This window comes from Pezoporus occidentalis, unplaced genomic scaffold, assembly GCF_034315485.1.
Source record: "Pezoporus occidentalis ecotype Australia unplaced genomic scaffold, CSIRO_AGI_Poc_V1 ctg133, whole genome shotgun sequence".
Taxonomy (NCBI): domain Eukaryota; kingdom Metazoa; phylum Chordata; class Aves; order Psittaciformes; family Psittacidae; genus Pezoporus; species Pezoporus occidentalis.
The window spans coordinates 2,050,065-2,065,899 of NW_026913136.1; the positions used below are offsets into that span (position 1 = coordinate 2,050,065).

General features: G+C 38.5%; 1 protein-coding gene across 11 annotated transcripts in view; it reads left to right on the forward strand.

Annotated features, from left to right (window-relative positions):
- Positions 1-261: 261 nt before the first annotated feature.
- The window catches only part of NFIB (nuclear factor I B), a 173,911-nt gene continuing 158,337 nt past the window's right edge, over positions 262-15,835 (forward strand). For 4 of the 11 annotated variants that reach the window (XM_062609054.1, XM_062609055.1, XM_062609053.1 and 1 more), the window contains exons 1-2: positions 268-639; positions 6,907-7,438. In XM_062609054.1, coding sequence (XP_062465038.1) covers positions 610-639; positions 6,907-7,438 — 562 coding nt within the window. In that variant the 5' untranslated portion in view covers positions 268-609. Of the gene's footprint in view, positions 640-6,353; positions 6,501-6,906; positions 7,439-15,835 lie in introns of those variants that run through there. The other 7 variants (XM_062609050.1, XM_062609048.1, XM_062609052.1 and 4 more) reach the window with 5 other exon arrangements.

The window sequence follows — 15,835 nt, forward strand, 5'->3', positions numbered from 1 at the left end:
CCGGTGCGCGCGCCCCCGTCCTCGGCTCGCGCCCGCCGCCCGCATGGTCGCTGCCCGGCGAAGTTTGGGCTGCCATCTCTGCCAGGGATCGTCCTGCTCCGCTGCGGGCTGTAACCTTGAACTTTGGCGAGCGCGGTGACAGAGCCGAGATAACAACGCACCGACACCGGCGTCTTTAGGGGGGGAAAGAGAAAGAAAAGGAAAGAAAAGGATAAAAAAATATAATAATCCCAAGCAACAACAGCAACAACCAAATCCTCCCCCCCCCCCCCCCGAGTCCTTCCCCCCCTCATCTGCAAAACAACCACCAGCAGCAGCCGCAGCAGCAGCAGCCAAAGCAAGACTCCTGCGCCGCCGACTACAAGAGGGTTAAAAGTGTAGATTGGATTTCACCCCGGGAAATCTAGCACACGGAGTGAACTTGAATCTTTGGCTATTTAAGGAGGACTGGGGTTTGTTGTGAAGTTCTGGTGATACAGGGCAGAGCCCCGTCCTGATTGATTTCATCTTTCTTGAGTCTCAGATGACTGTAAAATGGATAGATGAAATTATTCCTTTTTGAGGCTTTTCTTAGGGGCTCTCCGGGCAGCGTGTTCTCAAAGCGAAGTCATGATGTATTCTCCAATCTGTCTCACTCAGGTATAGACGCGTTTTACTTATTTATTTAAGCTTTTTTTTTTTTTTAATTTTTGCATGTATCTGAGTTGGTAATGAGTCATTTCTAGTCGTAATGGGTTAAAGCACAGTTGTAATTGCTTCGCTGATCAAAACTCCCTCTCGCAGGAGGGAATAGTAGAGAATAAACTGTACCAGGCCATTGTGTTGGGGAGATCCATTCAAAGTGTCACCCGCAGACAAGTACTGTTACTTGTTGGTGCATAAGAAGTCAAAGGTTAAGAAAATGGAAATGAGCATAATTACGCTAAGAAGCATGCTTGAGAAGTATTGATTTGATTGGAATCAAACGATTTGCTCTCTTTTCAGCTCGCCAGGCTAATTAAAGGGTTTGAAAGGAAAAGTGGTGGTTTTGAGGAATAACCCACCCCCCCAAAACCTAACGCTAGCCGGTGCGAAGTAATCCTGCCGAATGTTTCCTTAATAATAATAGGTAGCCTGCCAGCACCGAGGGCAATGCGAGCGGGACGCCCGAGCCGTGCAGCCTGCCTGGGTCGGCGGTACCAGGGCATGGCATTTCCCCGCTGCCGGCTACCCCGCGACGCTGGCAGGCGGGCGCATCCCCCCGAGGGCCGGGAGAGATACAGCCTTTCCTCACCACCGCCCTTGCGGCTGCTTTCCCGGGGGGCGGCTGTCACCGGGACGGCGGGAGGGAACCGGGCGAAGCCGCGGCCGGCGCGGCGCGGTGCACGGAGGGAGCGGGGAGGCGCAGGGCGGTGCGCGGAGAGGAGGGGGACAGCCCGAGCGGAGGTCTCCGCGGCGGCAGAGTGCGGTTTTTGAGGCTGGAGGGAGTTAAGGAGCGGGCTGAGAGAGTTAAGGAGCGGGTTTAGGGATTTCCTCGGCTGCCCCAGGAGCGTCCTTGCCGGTCGTACAGTAACGGGGAGCTGGCGCCGGAACACCGGCGAGCGAATCTGGTCTGTAAAGCCCAGGGATAGTTTTCAGAGGTTTTTGTGAAAGTCTGTTTTAGGAGGATGTGATGTAAACTGATTAAGCGATAACTGCTGGCTTTCACATTGGCGCAACAAATGGCTAAAGAAGCAGAAAATGGGAGAAAGTAACGTCTCCCTCAACGCTGTAGTTCAGCAGCCAGCGATGCTCCTACAGTGGCACGGTGAATAAATAAATATGATTTAAGTTATTCCACAATTAGAAAGCATTGTAATTCAAAAGGACTGAAGTATTCATAAATTGTGAATGAAGATGGAAACAACGATAAGGCTTATGCAGTGATTGGATACAGTCCTGTAGCTTTTTGGCTGACACATTTTTTATTGTTTATATTTTGTTTGGCATATAAGTGTGATTGACTTAGATATGGATATTTTCAGCAAGTAAATGTGAGCTGCAGCGAAGCAAAGCTGGAAAAGAGTACTGTTGAGATGCTTCTTCAGCAGAAAAAATGAGTGCATGTAGGAAGCGTTATGTGTAACAGATACGCACATGCTTGCAGGTACACACATAGAAATAATTACTTATGGTGGGATCTGCAATTAGTAAAAATGAATTCTGTGTGGGCTGTCCATCCTGTGAGATTATTGACAAGCAATTAGACCTGTGCACCGGAGTAAGACCTCAGAACAACCTGAGAAAGTGAATTTCACATTGGAAACATGCAAGTTTTTACTACCACCTCTATTACAATGAGTAGTTCATGTTATTTCCTGCCCTAATGACATTTCCCCTCCCCCCCCCCCCCCCCCGCCCCATGTTTGCTTATTGGACTCACAGATGTAATAAATTTCCTCATTCTTTACAAATCTGTATTAAAATACTGCACTCAGGTGTGTATGAAAACATTGCACTTCTACAGCCGTAAATATAGGAAAGCAGTTCCTGGCTTTCATGTGTCGATGAATTCCCCATGATATTTTACAATCATGCTGTGTCATGTGCCATGCAGAGACAGTTCCCATTTAGTGTTGCATGTGTGGAACACATTTGCAGCAAACTGCTTGTAGTTTGGAATCTTTCTCTACCTGTTTGAAACGGTAAAGGCATTTTAAAAATCACCTTTCCTCTCCATAAATTAAAAATGAAGATTTCACTGATGATGAGAATTCATACTTTGTGTTATTTATTTATTTAAAGCAAAAGAGTGAGTTGCGACTGAGTTAAAATAGCACTACCAAAATTGTTCTCTCTATTGTGTTCTCGGTCTCCAGGGCTCCTGGCGATGCATGTTGACTGTGGTAGTGTATGCTCAGAGGAAAATATTTTGGTAAAAGTTCTAAACACAGAACACCTGTTTGAACTGAGCTCCTGGCAAAAGCAGTAGTTCAGTTTGTGCTGCAACGGTGCTGAAGCAGCTTTTAGATACAAGTTTAAAACCCAGAGTACAGCTTTAAGACAAACCTTGGCATTTTGAATGCTACCCATCACTCTTCCAGAAAAAAAATGGTGGGTGTAAAATAACTCCAAGGAAGAAGATGACTTACCAAATACAATTTAAATTTTATTGGGGTCCTTTCCTCTCCTTCCCACATACCTCTTTCCCCCTATTTTGGAACGAGTGGAAACTGCATTTATCTCTCTTGCTGAGGCTTGATGGGATGCAGTTACTGCAAGCCTTTAAGTGCTTGGTCTCTTGTGATATTTTTGCCATGGTTTATTTTTATGTTAATGGTGGTCCAGGAAACTCAGAATATGTTCTTCTTTTTCTTTCTATTTTTTTTTTTCTTTCCCTGTCCTAGAATATATTAAGTCCAGAGAAGGGAAATTGAGTACATGAAGTTTTCCCTATAAAATTCTTGGACTTCTTAGAACAGGTGTATTTATTGTGTGCTCCTTAGTTCAAGCTTGCATGAACTGTTACAAAGTTTATAAAAGTGAAAAATGGGAGAAGGGCACTGCATTTCCCCTTTACCTTTCACCAAAAGAAAACCTGGCCTATCTATCATCATTAGATGACTGTTATTTTTTCCTTTATTTACAAGCTATACAGATGTTACACAATAACTTCCACCTTAATTTAAATTGCCAGTGCACAATGGTTCACCTGAAATATTTGATATGACAATTGAAAATCTTACCTCCATAAATCACTTTATTGCAAGAGCAACTGTGGCACATGAGTGAGAACCACATAAAAAAATAATTTCAGTATTGCCTGTATGAATATTAAGGGGTAAAAAAATCAAATTCTGTAGATGGCTTTTTAGGAGGTTTAGTGGAGAATGTGTGTGATTAATTGCAAATCTCCATTTAGGATCATTTTTATGGGCACTTCTTCTTGTCAAGTAATGTTTCATTTGAAAGGACTCCAGATGCACAATGAATTTCTCAAAAATCTCTGATAATATTGCTTTAGAACAGGATGTTCTTTACTGTGTTTCTCCTTCACACTCTTTCACATATATTTTTATCTTTAGGACTTACTGACATTATGAAAGAAAAGCCTGAATTAAAAGTCACATTCCCCCTCACCTTTTATTTTATTTTATTTGCTTTTTTTCCTCCATTCTCCTGAAAGGAAGCATTCGACCACTGTAAACAGGAATTTAGAAAGTTCATTTTTCCTCTGTAACATTTTCATAGATAAAATGCCATAGGTTATTATTGTAAATGCTATGTACATTACCTGAAGACAGAGCCATTCCAAAATAGTTTGTGTTGTTCTTAGAAATAGAAGAATGTTTTCTTTCTTTCTTAGAAAACTAGGTGTTCAATATTCTAGTAGCACAGAATATTTCCACATTAATTTCATTTCCATTTTCAGTTATGAATGTTGAAGTCTGTGTAGATATAGGGGAAGTCATTGTACTGGGGCAAAAATTAATTTCTACCAAAGCTCTTCAACCCCCTGCCTTCACTCCACCTTTAGCCCCAGCTGTTAGAATTTTCAAGATCTGTAGTAGACTGTTTTATTCAGTCTAAAATGAATTGTAAGGATTTAACACCATGTAGTCTTTATGCTTATGTTAATTAAAAAAAATAAAAATATTTGAATACTTCTATTAAGATGACTTCTGTTGAAGTAAAAATAAACTTTCTTTAGTAGTTATAATTGAGGGGGAAAAAAGCATGGCATCAGAAAGTGTATGAAGATAGGGAAGTCTTATCATGGGCTGTGGTTATTCAGAGCCGTATTGCCTTCCCACACAAAGAGCAGATTGTGGTTTAACTCTTTCCATGGCCTAGTTTTATGTGCCAGTATAGTATCAGAATTGTTCAAATCTCTGCCTGAAACTACTAATCAGTTTAATTATTGCCTTTGTGGCTCTTTGTCAAGCATCAGACTGTAATGCAATCTTTTATGTCCTGAATTATCTTCCGATATTGTCTCTCATTTTATTTTATTTTATTATTTTATTTTATTTTATTTTATTTTATTTTATTTTATTTTATTTTATTTTATTTTATTTTATTATTTTTTATATATAGCTTCCCCCTCCCCTGCGAAGGTAACATGCTCTTTAGGTAATCTGCTTCAACTTTCAAGTTGTTTTTTGTTTGACTTGAGAATGGTTAGGGATAAGAGGTAACTAGATCTAATGGGCTTTTTTACTATTCAGGAAATTTTAAAGTTTGTTTGAAATTTGAAGATTTAAATACTGAATTCTTGGCCTGAAGCTTCTACAATGGCAGTCTGAACCCTGTATAATTGAGACCATTAGTTATACTTTCATCATTTTTACCTAATGGAGTTAATCAACCTATTGATTAAACATAATTCATTCCTTGTCTAGCAGCGTGGCTAAAATATTAGTTTGATAATTGTATTCTTGAATATAATTGTATAAAAGAGGGTCAGTTTTAGTTTGATTGCACTGTGCCACTCAATATGATGAGCAATCTGCATGGTATTTAAAACTAAATTTGCTTGCACACAGGAAGAAAGATACCTCCCCTAAGGTCTCTCTTCCAAGCCAAAATACAGTAATGTTTGGTAAGCAGATCACGCAGTTCTAAACAGGGGATTTTCTCACAAAAAAGAAATTTTTGGGAAAGGCCTGTTTAGATATTAACATGAATGTGGAGGATGGTACTTTAAGCAGACAAAATGAATTAATTTAATTGCTATAGGATGTACTTGTAGACAACAACTAAGCATTACCTCCTTAATGCAATCCGTATCGCTGCTAGGCAGAAGATAAGAACTTGCAGGTGAAGCCAGATGTCAGAAAGGGATATTTTGGAACTGTAAATAAATTACATGGATTTCACAAAAGCAGCATTTCACCAGAGGTGCACTTGTAATGTCACTCTGCCACAGCATGCAGAAACACAAAGAATGCAAAGTTTGTGCCAAGTTGCCATTTTTCATTGTACACCTTAGATTGATTTTTAAGGGGTTTAGAATAATTGCCACACTCATGTGATCAGTTAACAAATTAACTGACTTTGTGAAGCCTCAAAACCCACAGTGAACCTACTGGAAGAACATAAATGTGATTTTTGTTTTCAACTTCATAAACTTTTATTTTACCTAGATTGGGGGCGGCAGGAGGGAAGCCCAAAGAGCTGAAAGTATTGAAGCTTCTGTTCAGGATTTGTATACGACACACTGTGTCTTTTGCCTGCTTTTCCTTAGTGTATACTGGTTTCTGTAGTTACCACCACTGGAATGGTGCTGTTTCAGTGCTGGAATGCTGGACGTTTGATAAGAAAATGGATCAAGTTTAATAGCGCATGCTCTTTGTGCCACCAGCAGTCTCTTGCTGAGAGCATGCTCCAAAAGCGGGAACTGTGTGGCATTACACTGAGCATGTATATGCTTTGTGTTTCTGTGCCACAGAGAAGAGAAATGAACTGTGGCATTCGCCTCAGCCTTCTGAACATTTCTGCTCAGATTTTTTAAAACCGTATAGTGTCCTCTTTGTGCAATGGTACTTTTCTTGATGTTAGCCGTTCACTCAGATATTTAAATGTTAGGAACGAAACATCTTGATAATGCATCTTTTTATCTTTTAAATGATGTTTCTGCAGTTTTGTGGGATGAAGTGAGGGGAGCCATACAAAATAAAATGTTCACATGGTTCTTTTGAAGAGTGAAATATAGGGAAAATGCAATTCTTTGTGTACTTTTTGTCTGCCGCCTGGCAGCGGTAGTAATTGCATAAAAGGTGTTATGCAGAAATTTGCGTGAATTTTAAGTGTTTATCCTATTTGTCTTGGATTTCACTTTAAAATTTTCAGAAACTTTGATTGATACTGCTTTGATTATGAGAATTTACTGACGCTGAGTTTTCTTCTTTTCTTTTTTTTTTTTTCCCCCTCCACTTCTTTCCGCAGGATGAATTTCACCCGTTCATTGAGGCACTTCTTCCACATGTCCGTGCAATTGCCTATACTTGGTTCAACCTTCAGGCTCGAAAACGCAAGTACTTTAAGAAACATGAGAAACGAATGTCAAAGGATGAGGAAAGAGCAGTCAAGGATGAGCTACTTAGCGAAAAGCCTGAAATTAAACAGAAGTGGGCATCCAGGCTCCTGGCCAAGCTGCGCAAAGATATTCGCCAAGAGTTCCGGGAGGATTTTGTGCTCACGGTGACTGGGAAGAAGCACCCATGCTGTGTATTGTCCAATCCTGACCAGAAGGGTAAGATTAGGAGAATCGACTGCCTGCGACAGGCTGACAAAGTCTGGCGTCTGGATCTAGTCATGGTGATCCTGTTCAAAGGCATCCCCTTGGAAAGTACGGATGGAGAGCGGCTCATGAAATCCCCACATTGCACAAATCCAGCACTTTGCGTCCAGCCACATCACATAACAGTATCAGTCAAGGAGCTTGATTTGTTTTTGGCATACTACGTGCAGGAGCAAGGTAGGAAGCAGATTGTTGTTTCTGTTTCCCCTATGGGCTGGCTTCTAGTGAAATGTTATTCTGCAGTCTATAGACGTAATGTGGGTGCACATCCATATGTAAATCAACATGTATACGTATATACTTACACACACGCACACACATTCCTACGCATCTGTGTAACTAACATGTATGTTTCACATACGTGCCTTGCTCTCTTTCAAGAGAGAGCGGGACATACCAAAGCAATACTTTAGTTTCACTGAATTTGCCTTTTCTTTTTGTCAGAAAGTGGCAATATTAGAAAGTGTAGTTTTTCCAGCGGTGACTTCAGAAAACATTCTTCTTGTTTTTCAATGTGTTGTTTTGTCTTTTTTTTTGTTCCCCAGTACTGTTAGTAACAGATGCAGGTATGTGCAATTGCTCAATCACAATAAATACTAAAAATATTTATTATTGTCTTTGTAGTTACAAATAATCAAGAATTCATCCTTAGATGGATGAACCTACTATCATTTTGAAGAGGACTTGTAGACTTTCTCATGTCTATAAAATAAAATACAAAAAAAACTTTAGCACAGAAATAGTGCTTTCTAGATGCCATTTGTAGTCAGAATTACAATTTACAGTACTTAACATTTTATTCATACTTTACCACACTAGCTTATCTTACCTATCCAAGCTTTAAAGCAAAGATCCAGGTTGGAATATTTTGAGAGAATTTTCCATGAAAAGTATATTTTCATAATCACACTTGAATACTTAATTTTATTTGACAGGTAATTGAAATGTGAAAAATTGCAGGAACACTGTGGAAAAGCTTCTTAAACTTAGTTTTAGAGAATGAAAACAAAAACAGGGCTTCTAATAATCATGTATCAGGGAAGAAAGTGCTAGTCACGTATTCAGATAACAATAATGTTTTGGCAGGTTCCATGAAATTGTAGATGGCTGTAAGTAGATAAAGTTTTTTTCCTCTCATACTAAGCCTTCTGAAATGCTTTTTCTCTGTGAGAGGTTATTTTGGTTCTTTCTGGTAATCATACCACCCTCTAGACGACTTTCTGTTGCTGACTAATCAGCAGGAATAGAGTATTTATGTTTTAGCCACAGATCTCAACTAATGAAAGTTTGTCTGGCTGCAGATGGTGGGCCATTTCACAGCTTGGCCTGGAAGCAGGCAGAAATGGTCTGCAGAAGGTCAGATGGCAGACTGTTATATGATGCCTGATACATAACTGCCGGATTTAACTGAAAAGCGGAATGGATTTTATTAGTAACAAAAAGTTAAAATTGCATGTTTTCATTCAGTGTGTACTCATCCTTTAAAAGAACAGATAACACGAAACAACCTTTTTTGTTTTCAGTGATTGGTCTTTTAGCATTTACTCATGCAAGTGGAGCACTATGTTTATGTGAATGTATAAATAGGGTTCATTTTTTTTTTTGGTTATTCATCATGAAAAAATATGTTCCATTGTGTTTTATTTTTTTTTATTTTTATTTTCCTGCTTGTATTTTTTGTATTTTTTCTCTCCACAGCAGTAAACAGCACTGTAGATGTTTTGCAGCGACTATAAGTAGCTGCAGAGTCCGGTAAATCTAATCCCCAATAACACAGAAAGATTTCTTTGATAGCATTAAACAAAATAGACTAATGACAAACAATTTGTATGTTTAAACTCCTTTTGTGAAGAGAAATTCAAATGATATTTTGAATGCATTTATTGGAAGACGTAGCTTACTGGTTAATTCTAATGGATTTACCTCTCTCTAAAAGTCAAAACTACAAAGGGAGGCAAAGCTGTTTAAGTAGCTCTTGAGCCAAAGAAGCTGGGGTCAGAGTACCCTTAGACACTGTCGAGTTTGAGTTGCTGGAAGCCAGTAACTTGAAGTGGGAAGAGGAATTGCAGGGCATAGCTAATATTCATTTAAATAGATTGAGAATATGAGTTTATTTAAAACACTTGTCTAACCAGAAATTAGTAAGATAAGCATGCTGTAATATTATAACTTTCAAAGTTATACGCTATTACTTTGACAATATACTGGAAGGTGAAGCTGGCTAATTTCTGTATACTAAGGCACTCTCAGTAGACCCTTTTGTTTATTGTAAACTGCATATATTTTGTATCTGTCTTGCTGTTCACAGTAAATCTTCCATTAACATCTGTTGGCTATTTACTTGAAGAAGTCATATTAAGTTATATCTTTGTATTTTTTTCCCCCCATTTTGTCAAACCTTGATTCTCTGTCCTCATTGGAAGCAGGTTAATTGTGGCACTTGATTAAGAGCGCAAGGCTTTGCAAAAGATAAGCATGAAGTCGACCAAAATGCTGCATTATACACATGCTGTTTAGCTTTTTATTTCTCTTTTAGAATATATAAACCTGCCTAATGGTATCACGTAAAAACTAAGCAGAAACATAGAAATAATTAAATCCCTGAATGAAATATGAAGAAGGAATTAGCACATAAAATGAATAAAGGGGCCAAGTAGTTTGTTTTTTTGTTGCTTTAAAAAAGATTAGGGGAAAAAAGAGGAGGAAGGATAGTTTGAGTGCCAGTGATGGTTGCCAGTGGCACCAGGATTGGCATCAGACCTTCTTTGTTTAGCCTAGGATGCCTGTGATTTGTTGGTTGGCATCCGCATTGCAGTGCAGAGTAATGTTACAATATATTGACAATTTCCAGATCCAGAAATGTCAATAATCCTTTCAGTTCTTAATAAAAAGAGCTTCTACTTCCACGCCTGCCTAGAAAGAAGAAATAAGGACCAACTTCCAAAGTTGACTAACTTCATCTGGTTCTACTTTTCGCTCATCTCCCTCAAAATTCAGCATCTTCTCCCCCCATCCATTCTTTTTCTGCTATCCTCATGTGCTTTATGAAGAAAAAAAAAAATAATAGAAAAAGGGGCTTGACATAGGTTGCAAAGCTGCTTCTTTGACAGAAATGAAGGAAGAAAATGGGAAATACACGCTGTGATCAATGTTTAACTTCAAAGTAACTCTTAATCATAACACCCTTCTACGGTGCTCTGCTTGTTGTGTGCATCAGGTCCACCCCCCCGCCCCCCCCTGAATTTTTAGAAAGCCCAGAACTTGAAAATAACATGAACATTGTTTCTATTGACAAAAATGCCTTTTCTTATTTTTTTTTTTCCCTTCTGTCAGGCATCAGAGAGTGTCTATCATTTGGTATGAAACGCATCTCAATCCGTAAAATCATTTGATGGTATTTGATTCAGTGCAGTGCTTATGCTGTGTTTCCGTTGCTACAAGAACCGCCATTTTGTTTGTCGAGTGCCAGGAGAGGGGGAAAAAAAAGGCAGACAATGTGCTTGATGCCAATAATGGTTGCCAGTGGCACCGAGGTTGGCATCAGACCCTCTTTGTCTAGTTGCTGAATGCCTTTGATTCGTTGGTTGGCATCCGCATTGCAGTGGGCACATTGGAAAGTTTTTGACAATCAGTGAATGAAAGCTGCAGTAGTTGTTTGCTGCAACAGAACCCAGATAATATAAATCCCTTCTTCTGGTAGATGTTTTACTTGCTCTTACAATGGCTAATAATAAAAATATAGTTAAAAATTGCCTTTGCTGTTTTTCTAAACCATAAAATATCTACAGCAATGTGCCTCCTCTGCAGAATTCCTAATCCCTGCATCATCTCTGCTGTTTTTTTTTTCAGCATAAATAAAATGCAAACTTGATGCTAGCACATACTGAATGAAGCATAGTGGACCTTGAGAAATTCTTTAGGAGTTTAAAGGGCTGAAGCAATGATACATATAAATGCTAAACATTTGTGTCTTTAATGCATGTGCATCTTGGAGTACATTTCTCCGATCAGTCATGTTGCTGTTTACACTCTCCTTTGTCCTTGCGTAAAAGTGATATAATTGGGGAAACCCATATCCCCAGCTGTTAATAAACTCTGAAGTTGAGGGAGGGGAGCATCTTTCAAACTATCCAAGAAGGAGGGCAGAAAATAGATGCAGATGTCCTTAGTCTGATAGTGTTCAGGCACTCCTGTTTTTTTAACTTCTTAAATCATTAAGATGCTGCTACAGTTCCAGCTGCATGACTTTGTTACCAGGAAATCAGCAAACAAACTAAATAATTTCTGTTGGAAGTTCCTAGATAGTTAGCATTACTATTGCTTTCCGGTTAACTGCTATTATCTCATTAATTAATAAGAAGGATTAGCAGCTCTACCCAAAGGGCTGCATAGAAGGAAGCCTGGCCTATGTGAATTGCCAGGCTGTGTCCTGTTTCTTAGAGATGGGGGGTGGGGGTGGGGGAGATGGAGGAAAAATCCCCAACCCAAAAAACAACAAGGGAAAGGAAGAGAAAGAAGAATAGAGAAGAGGGAGGGCTGGCTTCTGCAGCCAAGGTAGGGGAGAACTCTTTGTGCAGGAGGACCCCGTGCTGCGCTGCTAGGAGGTTGGCAGGTGCCCGGTGCTGGCTGCAGGCTGATGCTGCCTGCACACCACGTCTCCCTGCTTTGTACTTAGTATAAGTACCCTTTCAGATAGTCCCAGTAGCAGGGTGTGGAGTGCCGCATTTGTGTTGATCTGAAACTGGTTTGCTTTCCCCTAGCTGAATGCCAGCAAACTGGTAATTGTTGACCAAACTGGGATACCAGTTTCTCACTTAAGTAAGTCCTGGAAACATGTATGCACTCTTTCTTTCAAAAATGTGTTCTCCTTCCAGGAGGAATGATATTTTTTTTGTTTCAAATGTGATATATCTGAAGTGCAGGAGTGGGTGGGTAAGCTCTCAGTGTACCAGCTGTTTGATCTTTTTATTAAGCTTTGTGAGTTCTGTGAATTTGTTTCTATAGGGAGATCAAATTTTGAAATAGGTTGGTGGTGTCATTTTCATGTTATACTTTAGTTTTTATCTTATAGGTATAGGAAATGGATGACACAGTAATATTATACTAATACTTTTCATATTTGAAAATGATAAATAAAATTGTTTTGGTCAGTTTGCTGTGATCACAAGAAATTCCACTTAAAATCACAATCAAAATTATGTTTAAAGCAGTCTCCTGTATGTGTAAGTCTTTTAATGGTCATATGTCCAAATGTCACACCACCCAGATGGATTTTGGATGAGGGTTTGCATTTCTACTGTGCACTGATGCTTCCACTTCATTCAGTTAATAAAAAAAATAATGGCCTTAGAAGAATCAATCAATCAATCCATTGAATTGCTGATTGTTCCTACTTCCATTAATTTAATGATTTGCCTCCTTCTGAATACTTTACCTGGGAACACAGAGTAGAACATTTTACCTGTTTCGCAGAAAGATATGTCAAAGTACAGGGTGATTTGCTGGAGTTTACATAAATTATTAGTTACAAATTATTAGTTACACTAGGAACAACAGGAAATAGGGCTTATTACTGCCTGTACTTATAGGCATTTAGGTGCTCTAGGCGTTTGTTACATAGTGAAATGGCATGCTGATCCCTTGCATCAAGTCTCAATTTTGAATCAGAAAGCCAGTGCAAAAGCAAAAGTCTGAGTTTATAATTTATCTGCTCTTGTATGAGAAGAGCTTTTTGTAGTTTGAGCATCTGATAGGGAATAATAAACCCTTTTAAGACTTTGCATTACTTTGGGCAGTTCCAGTCTATTCAGGCATGTGGAAAACATAATTTTTAGAAAACTTTTTGTGTCAACTGAAAAAGACACTGTTTTGATTTATTTTCTAGTTTTCTAATGTAAAATTTTGGATCACTGCTTTGTCGAGTATCTCTATTGTGCTGAAAATTACAGGCAGAAGACAATTGTCGTTAGGAGAGGGAGGTTAATTTGGTATGTGTATAACAATGTTTTTCAGTTGATGATTATAGATGCTTTGTTTATGAAGATGTAGGATATTAAAACGTTAGAAAAGGTCACCCATCAGTTTTCAGTTTTCAGAATGTGTATGCGTGAATTGACATTTGGACAATAGATCTGAAGAATTCAAAAAGTATATATTTTTTTAATTTTAGTTTCCCTCAGAACAAAGCTATGGGTTTTATGACAGGTTCATGAGAAAGAAAAGCGAATTTTCCATATTTAATTTTACTGTTGCAGTTAGGAATTAAATATATATACATTTTAGGAAGGAGCTTTTATCTTGTTCTTTTTCTTACCTGATGTACCAAGGGGAGTAATTTTCACAGGGTTAAATTAATTGTGTTTAAGACAAAAGAGGCTATGGTTAAATAAATTCTGTGCAACCAGCTGAAAATTTAGAGGCTAGTGTTAATTTATGAATGACATCCATATTGACAGCAAGAAGCTATAAAGTAAAGAAAAGAATGGGAAAGAAAATGGAAGATTCCTGCTTTATGGTAGTTTCAGACAGAACAATGCTGGGAACAAAAAAAAATGCCTAAAAACTATAAATAAAGCCACTAATTCATAAAGGAAATGCTTCAAATAACAGCAGTGATTTATGGTTTAAATTTGTTAATTTTCATGCATATTGAATTCATTGTAGCTGTGAAAACTTCATTAAAATAATTAAACACTAAATACCACTGCAGGTTGGATTTTAAAGTTAATTGCATAAGAGTGCTCTCATGTCTGCTTCTTTTTCTAGCTTTCCCTTCTTCTCTGCTTTTCCTACTTTTCCTCCTCCCTGCTGCTAGCATAGTAATGTAAACGTCTCAAGGACTGGTGGCCCTCCAGAGCTCTGGTCCTTGGAGGAGCGTAGCCAAGCACAAGCACTGCCAAGCACAGTAATTCAAGAGGCTTCCTAAAGCGTTACGTTCCAGTCTCAACAGCAAAGTGGTACATTGATTTGCTGTAATAACTCTGGTTGGGGTGATCTCAAGATCAAGTTAAATGGCTAACTTGACTGAATAGCTGCTCTTTTTGTTGTGGGGTGGAAAAGCAATACCTTATCTGGAGACACTTTCCAGATCCTAAGTGAATGTGAAAAAGGAATGCCTGTGTGATTAGCCAGTTTGTTAGACAGATGTCAAAACAAGATGTCATTCATTATAGCAAGGTTTCATGATTTTACTCTATCTCTCCTTTTATCTATCTGTCTTTCTATCTATCTATATCTGTATCTATGTATCTATGTATCTATGTATCTATGTATGTATCTATGTATCTATGTACCTATGTATCTATCTATCTAATCTATCTATCTATCTATCTATCTATCTATCTATCTATCTATCTATCTATCTATCTATCTATCTATCTATCTATCTATCTATCTATCTCTGGTAGAACTTCTAGAAGCAGTTGCTAAAAACCTGGCTCAGGGCAGTGAAGCCTTGATTATAAGAGGTTTGAAAGGCTCAGAACTTAAAGGGGAAGTAAATCTTAGATCATTAGCTTTGTCTAAGAGAAAAGTGTTGATTTGGGTATGTATATTGTACTGTCTGAGAGCAGCTAGTTGTGTATGAAGCTGGGAATATTCTTCTATCACAGCCTCCCTCCACCTTTTTATTTAAAAAGATCGCTTTCTTACACTCTCCCCCACCAAACTCTCCTTTTACAGAGGTTCTTTCCTTTTCTGAAGTATACAGTGCTTTTTAAAATGTAAATAAATACATTTCTTTAGCAGTTTTTTAGGAGCCTCGTTACTAGTGTGTGACTTTTGTTCTAGTTTTTTTCACAGCTGGTGGGAGATGGGCCTTTCAGGCTTGGCTTTTGTTGAGAATTCTGTATGAGGAAGGGCTGATAGACTAAAGTGTAGGCACCAATAATAGCATTTCAAATATTTTTAACCAGCCTGAAGACTAAAGCTTTTGCCTTCGTGTCCCATGACTCCTTTTTGTTACACCCCTCTTGCCCCTATGCCTTTCCTCAAGTCAAAAAGGCATCTTACAATTATAAGGACATTGGAGTAATTTTAATGTTAGTTTCTTCCTTACTACTTACAGTGTCTACAGCCTTTTAAACTACATTTTTACTTCAAGAAAAAGAATTGAAATAAGGAGAAGTTGCTGTGGTATGGCACTGGGGAAAGCACAGTGCCAAAGCTTATCTGAAGCCCATTCAACCATTAAGTGTTCTTTTCCCTCTGAGAAACCTTGCACTTTCTAATAGTAAACACCTATTTCTAAAGCAGAAGGGAAACGTTTATGGTTTCTAGTGTCCTTCCATAAAGGCATCTTCACTAAAGGCATGTCTGTGGCTTCAAGTGGGCTTTTAATTATTTCCCTCCTGAAATAAATACATGTAGAAATTGAACAAAGCTGTTCCCCTTTTCTTTCTTAGAGAGTTAACAGGAAAGACAAATGCAGAAATGAACAGTTAGTGAACTCCGCTTGAGAAACTCACTGTGTCTGTTGAGAAATCAGGAATAAAGATAAGTTTTCTGATGTTGTTTTGACGGAAATGCTGTCTGGGCACATGTAAGTATATTCTATATTATTTGAAGACATTTGAC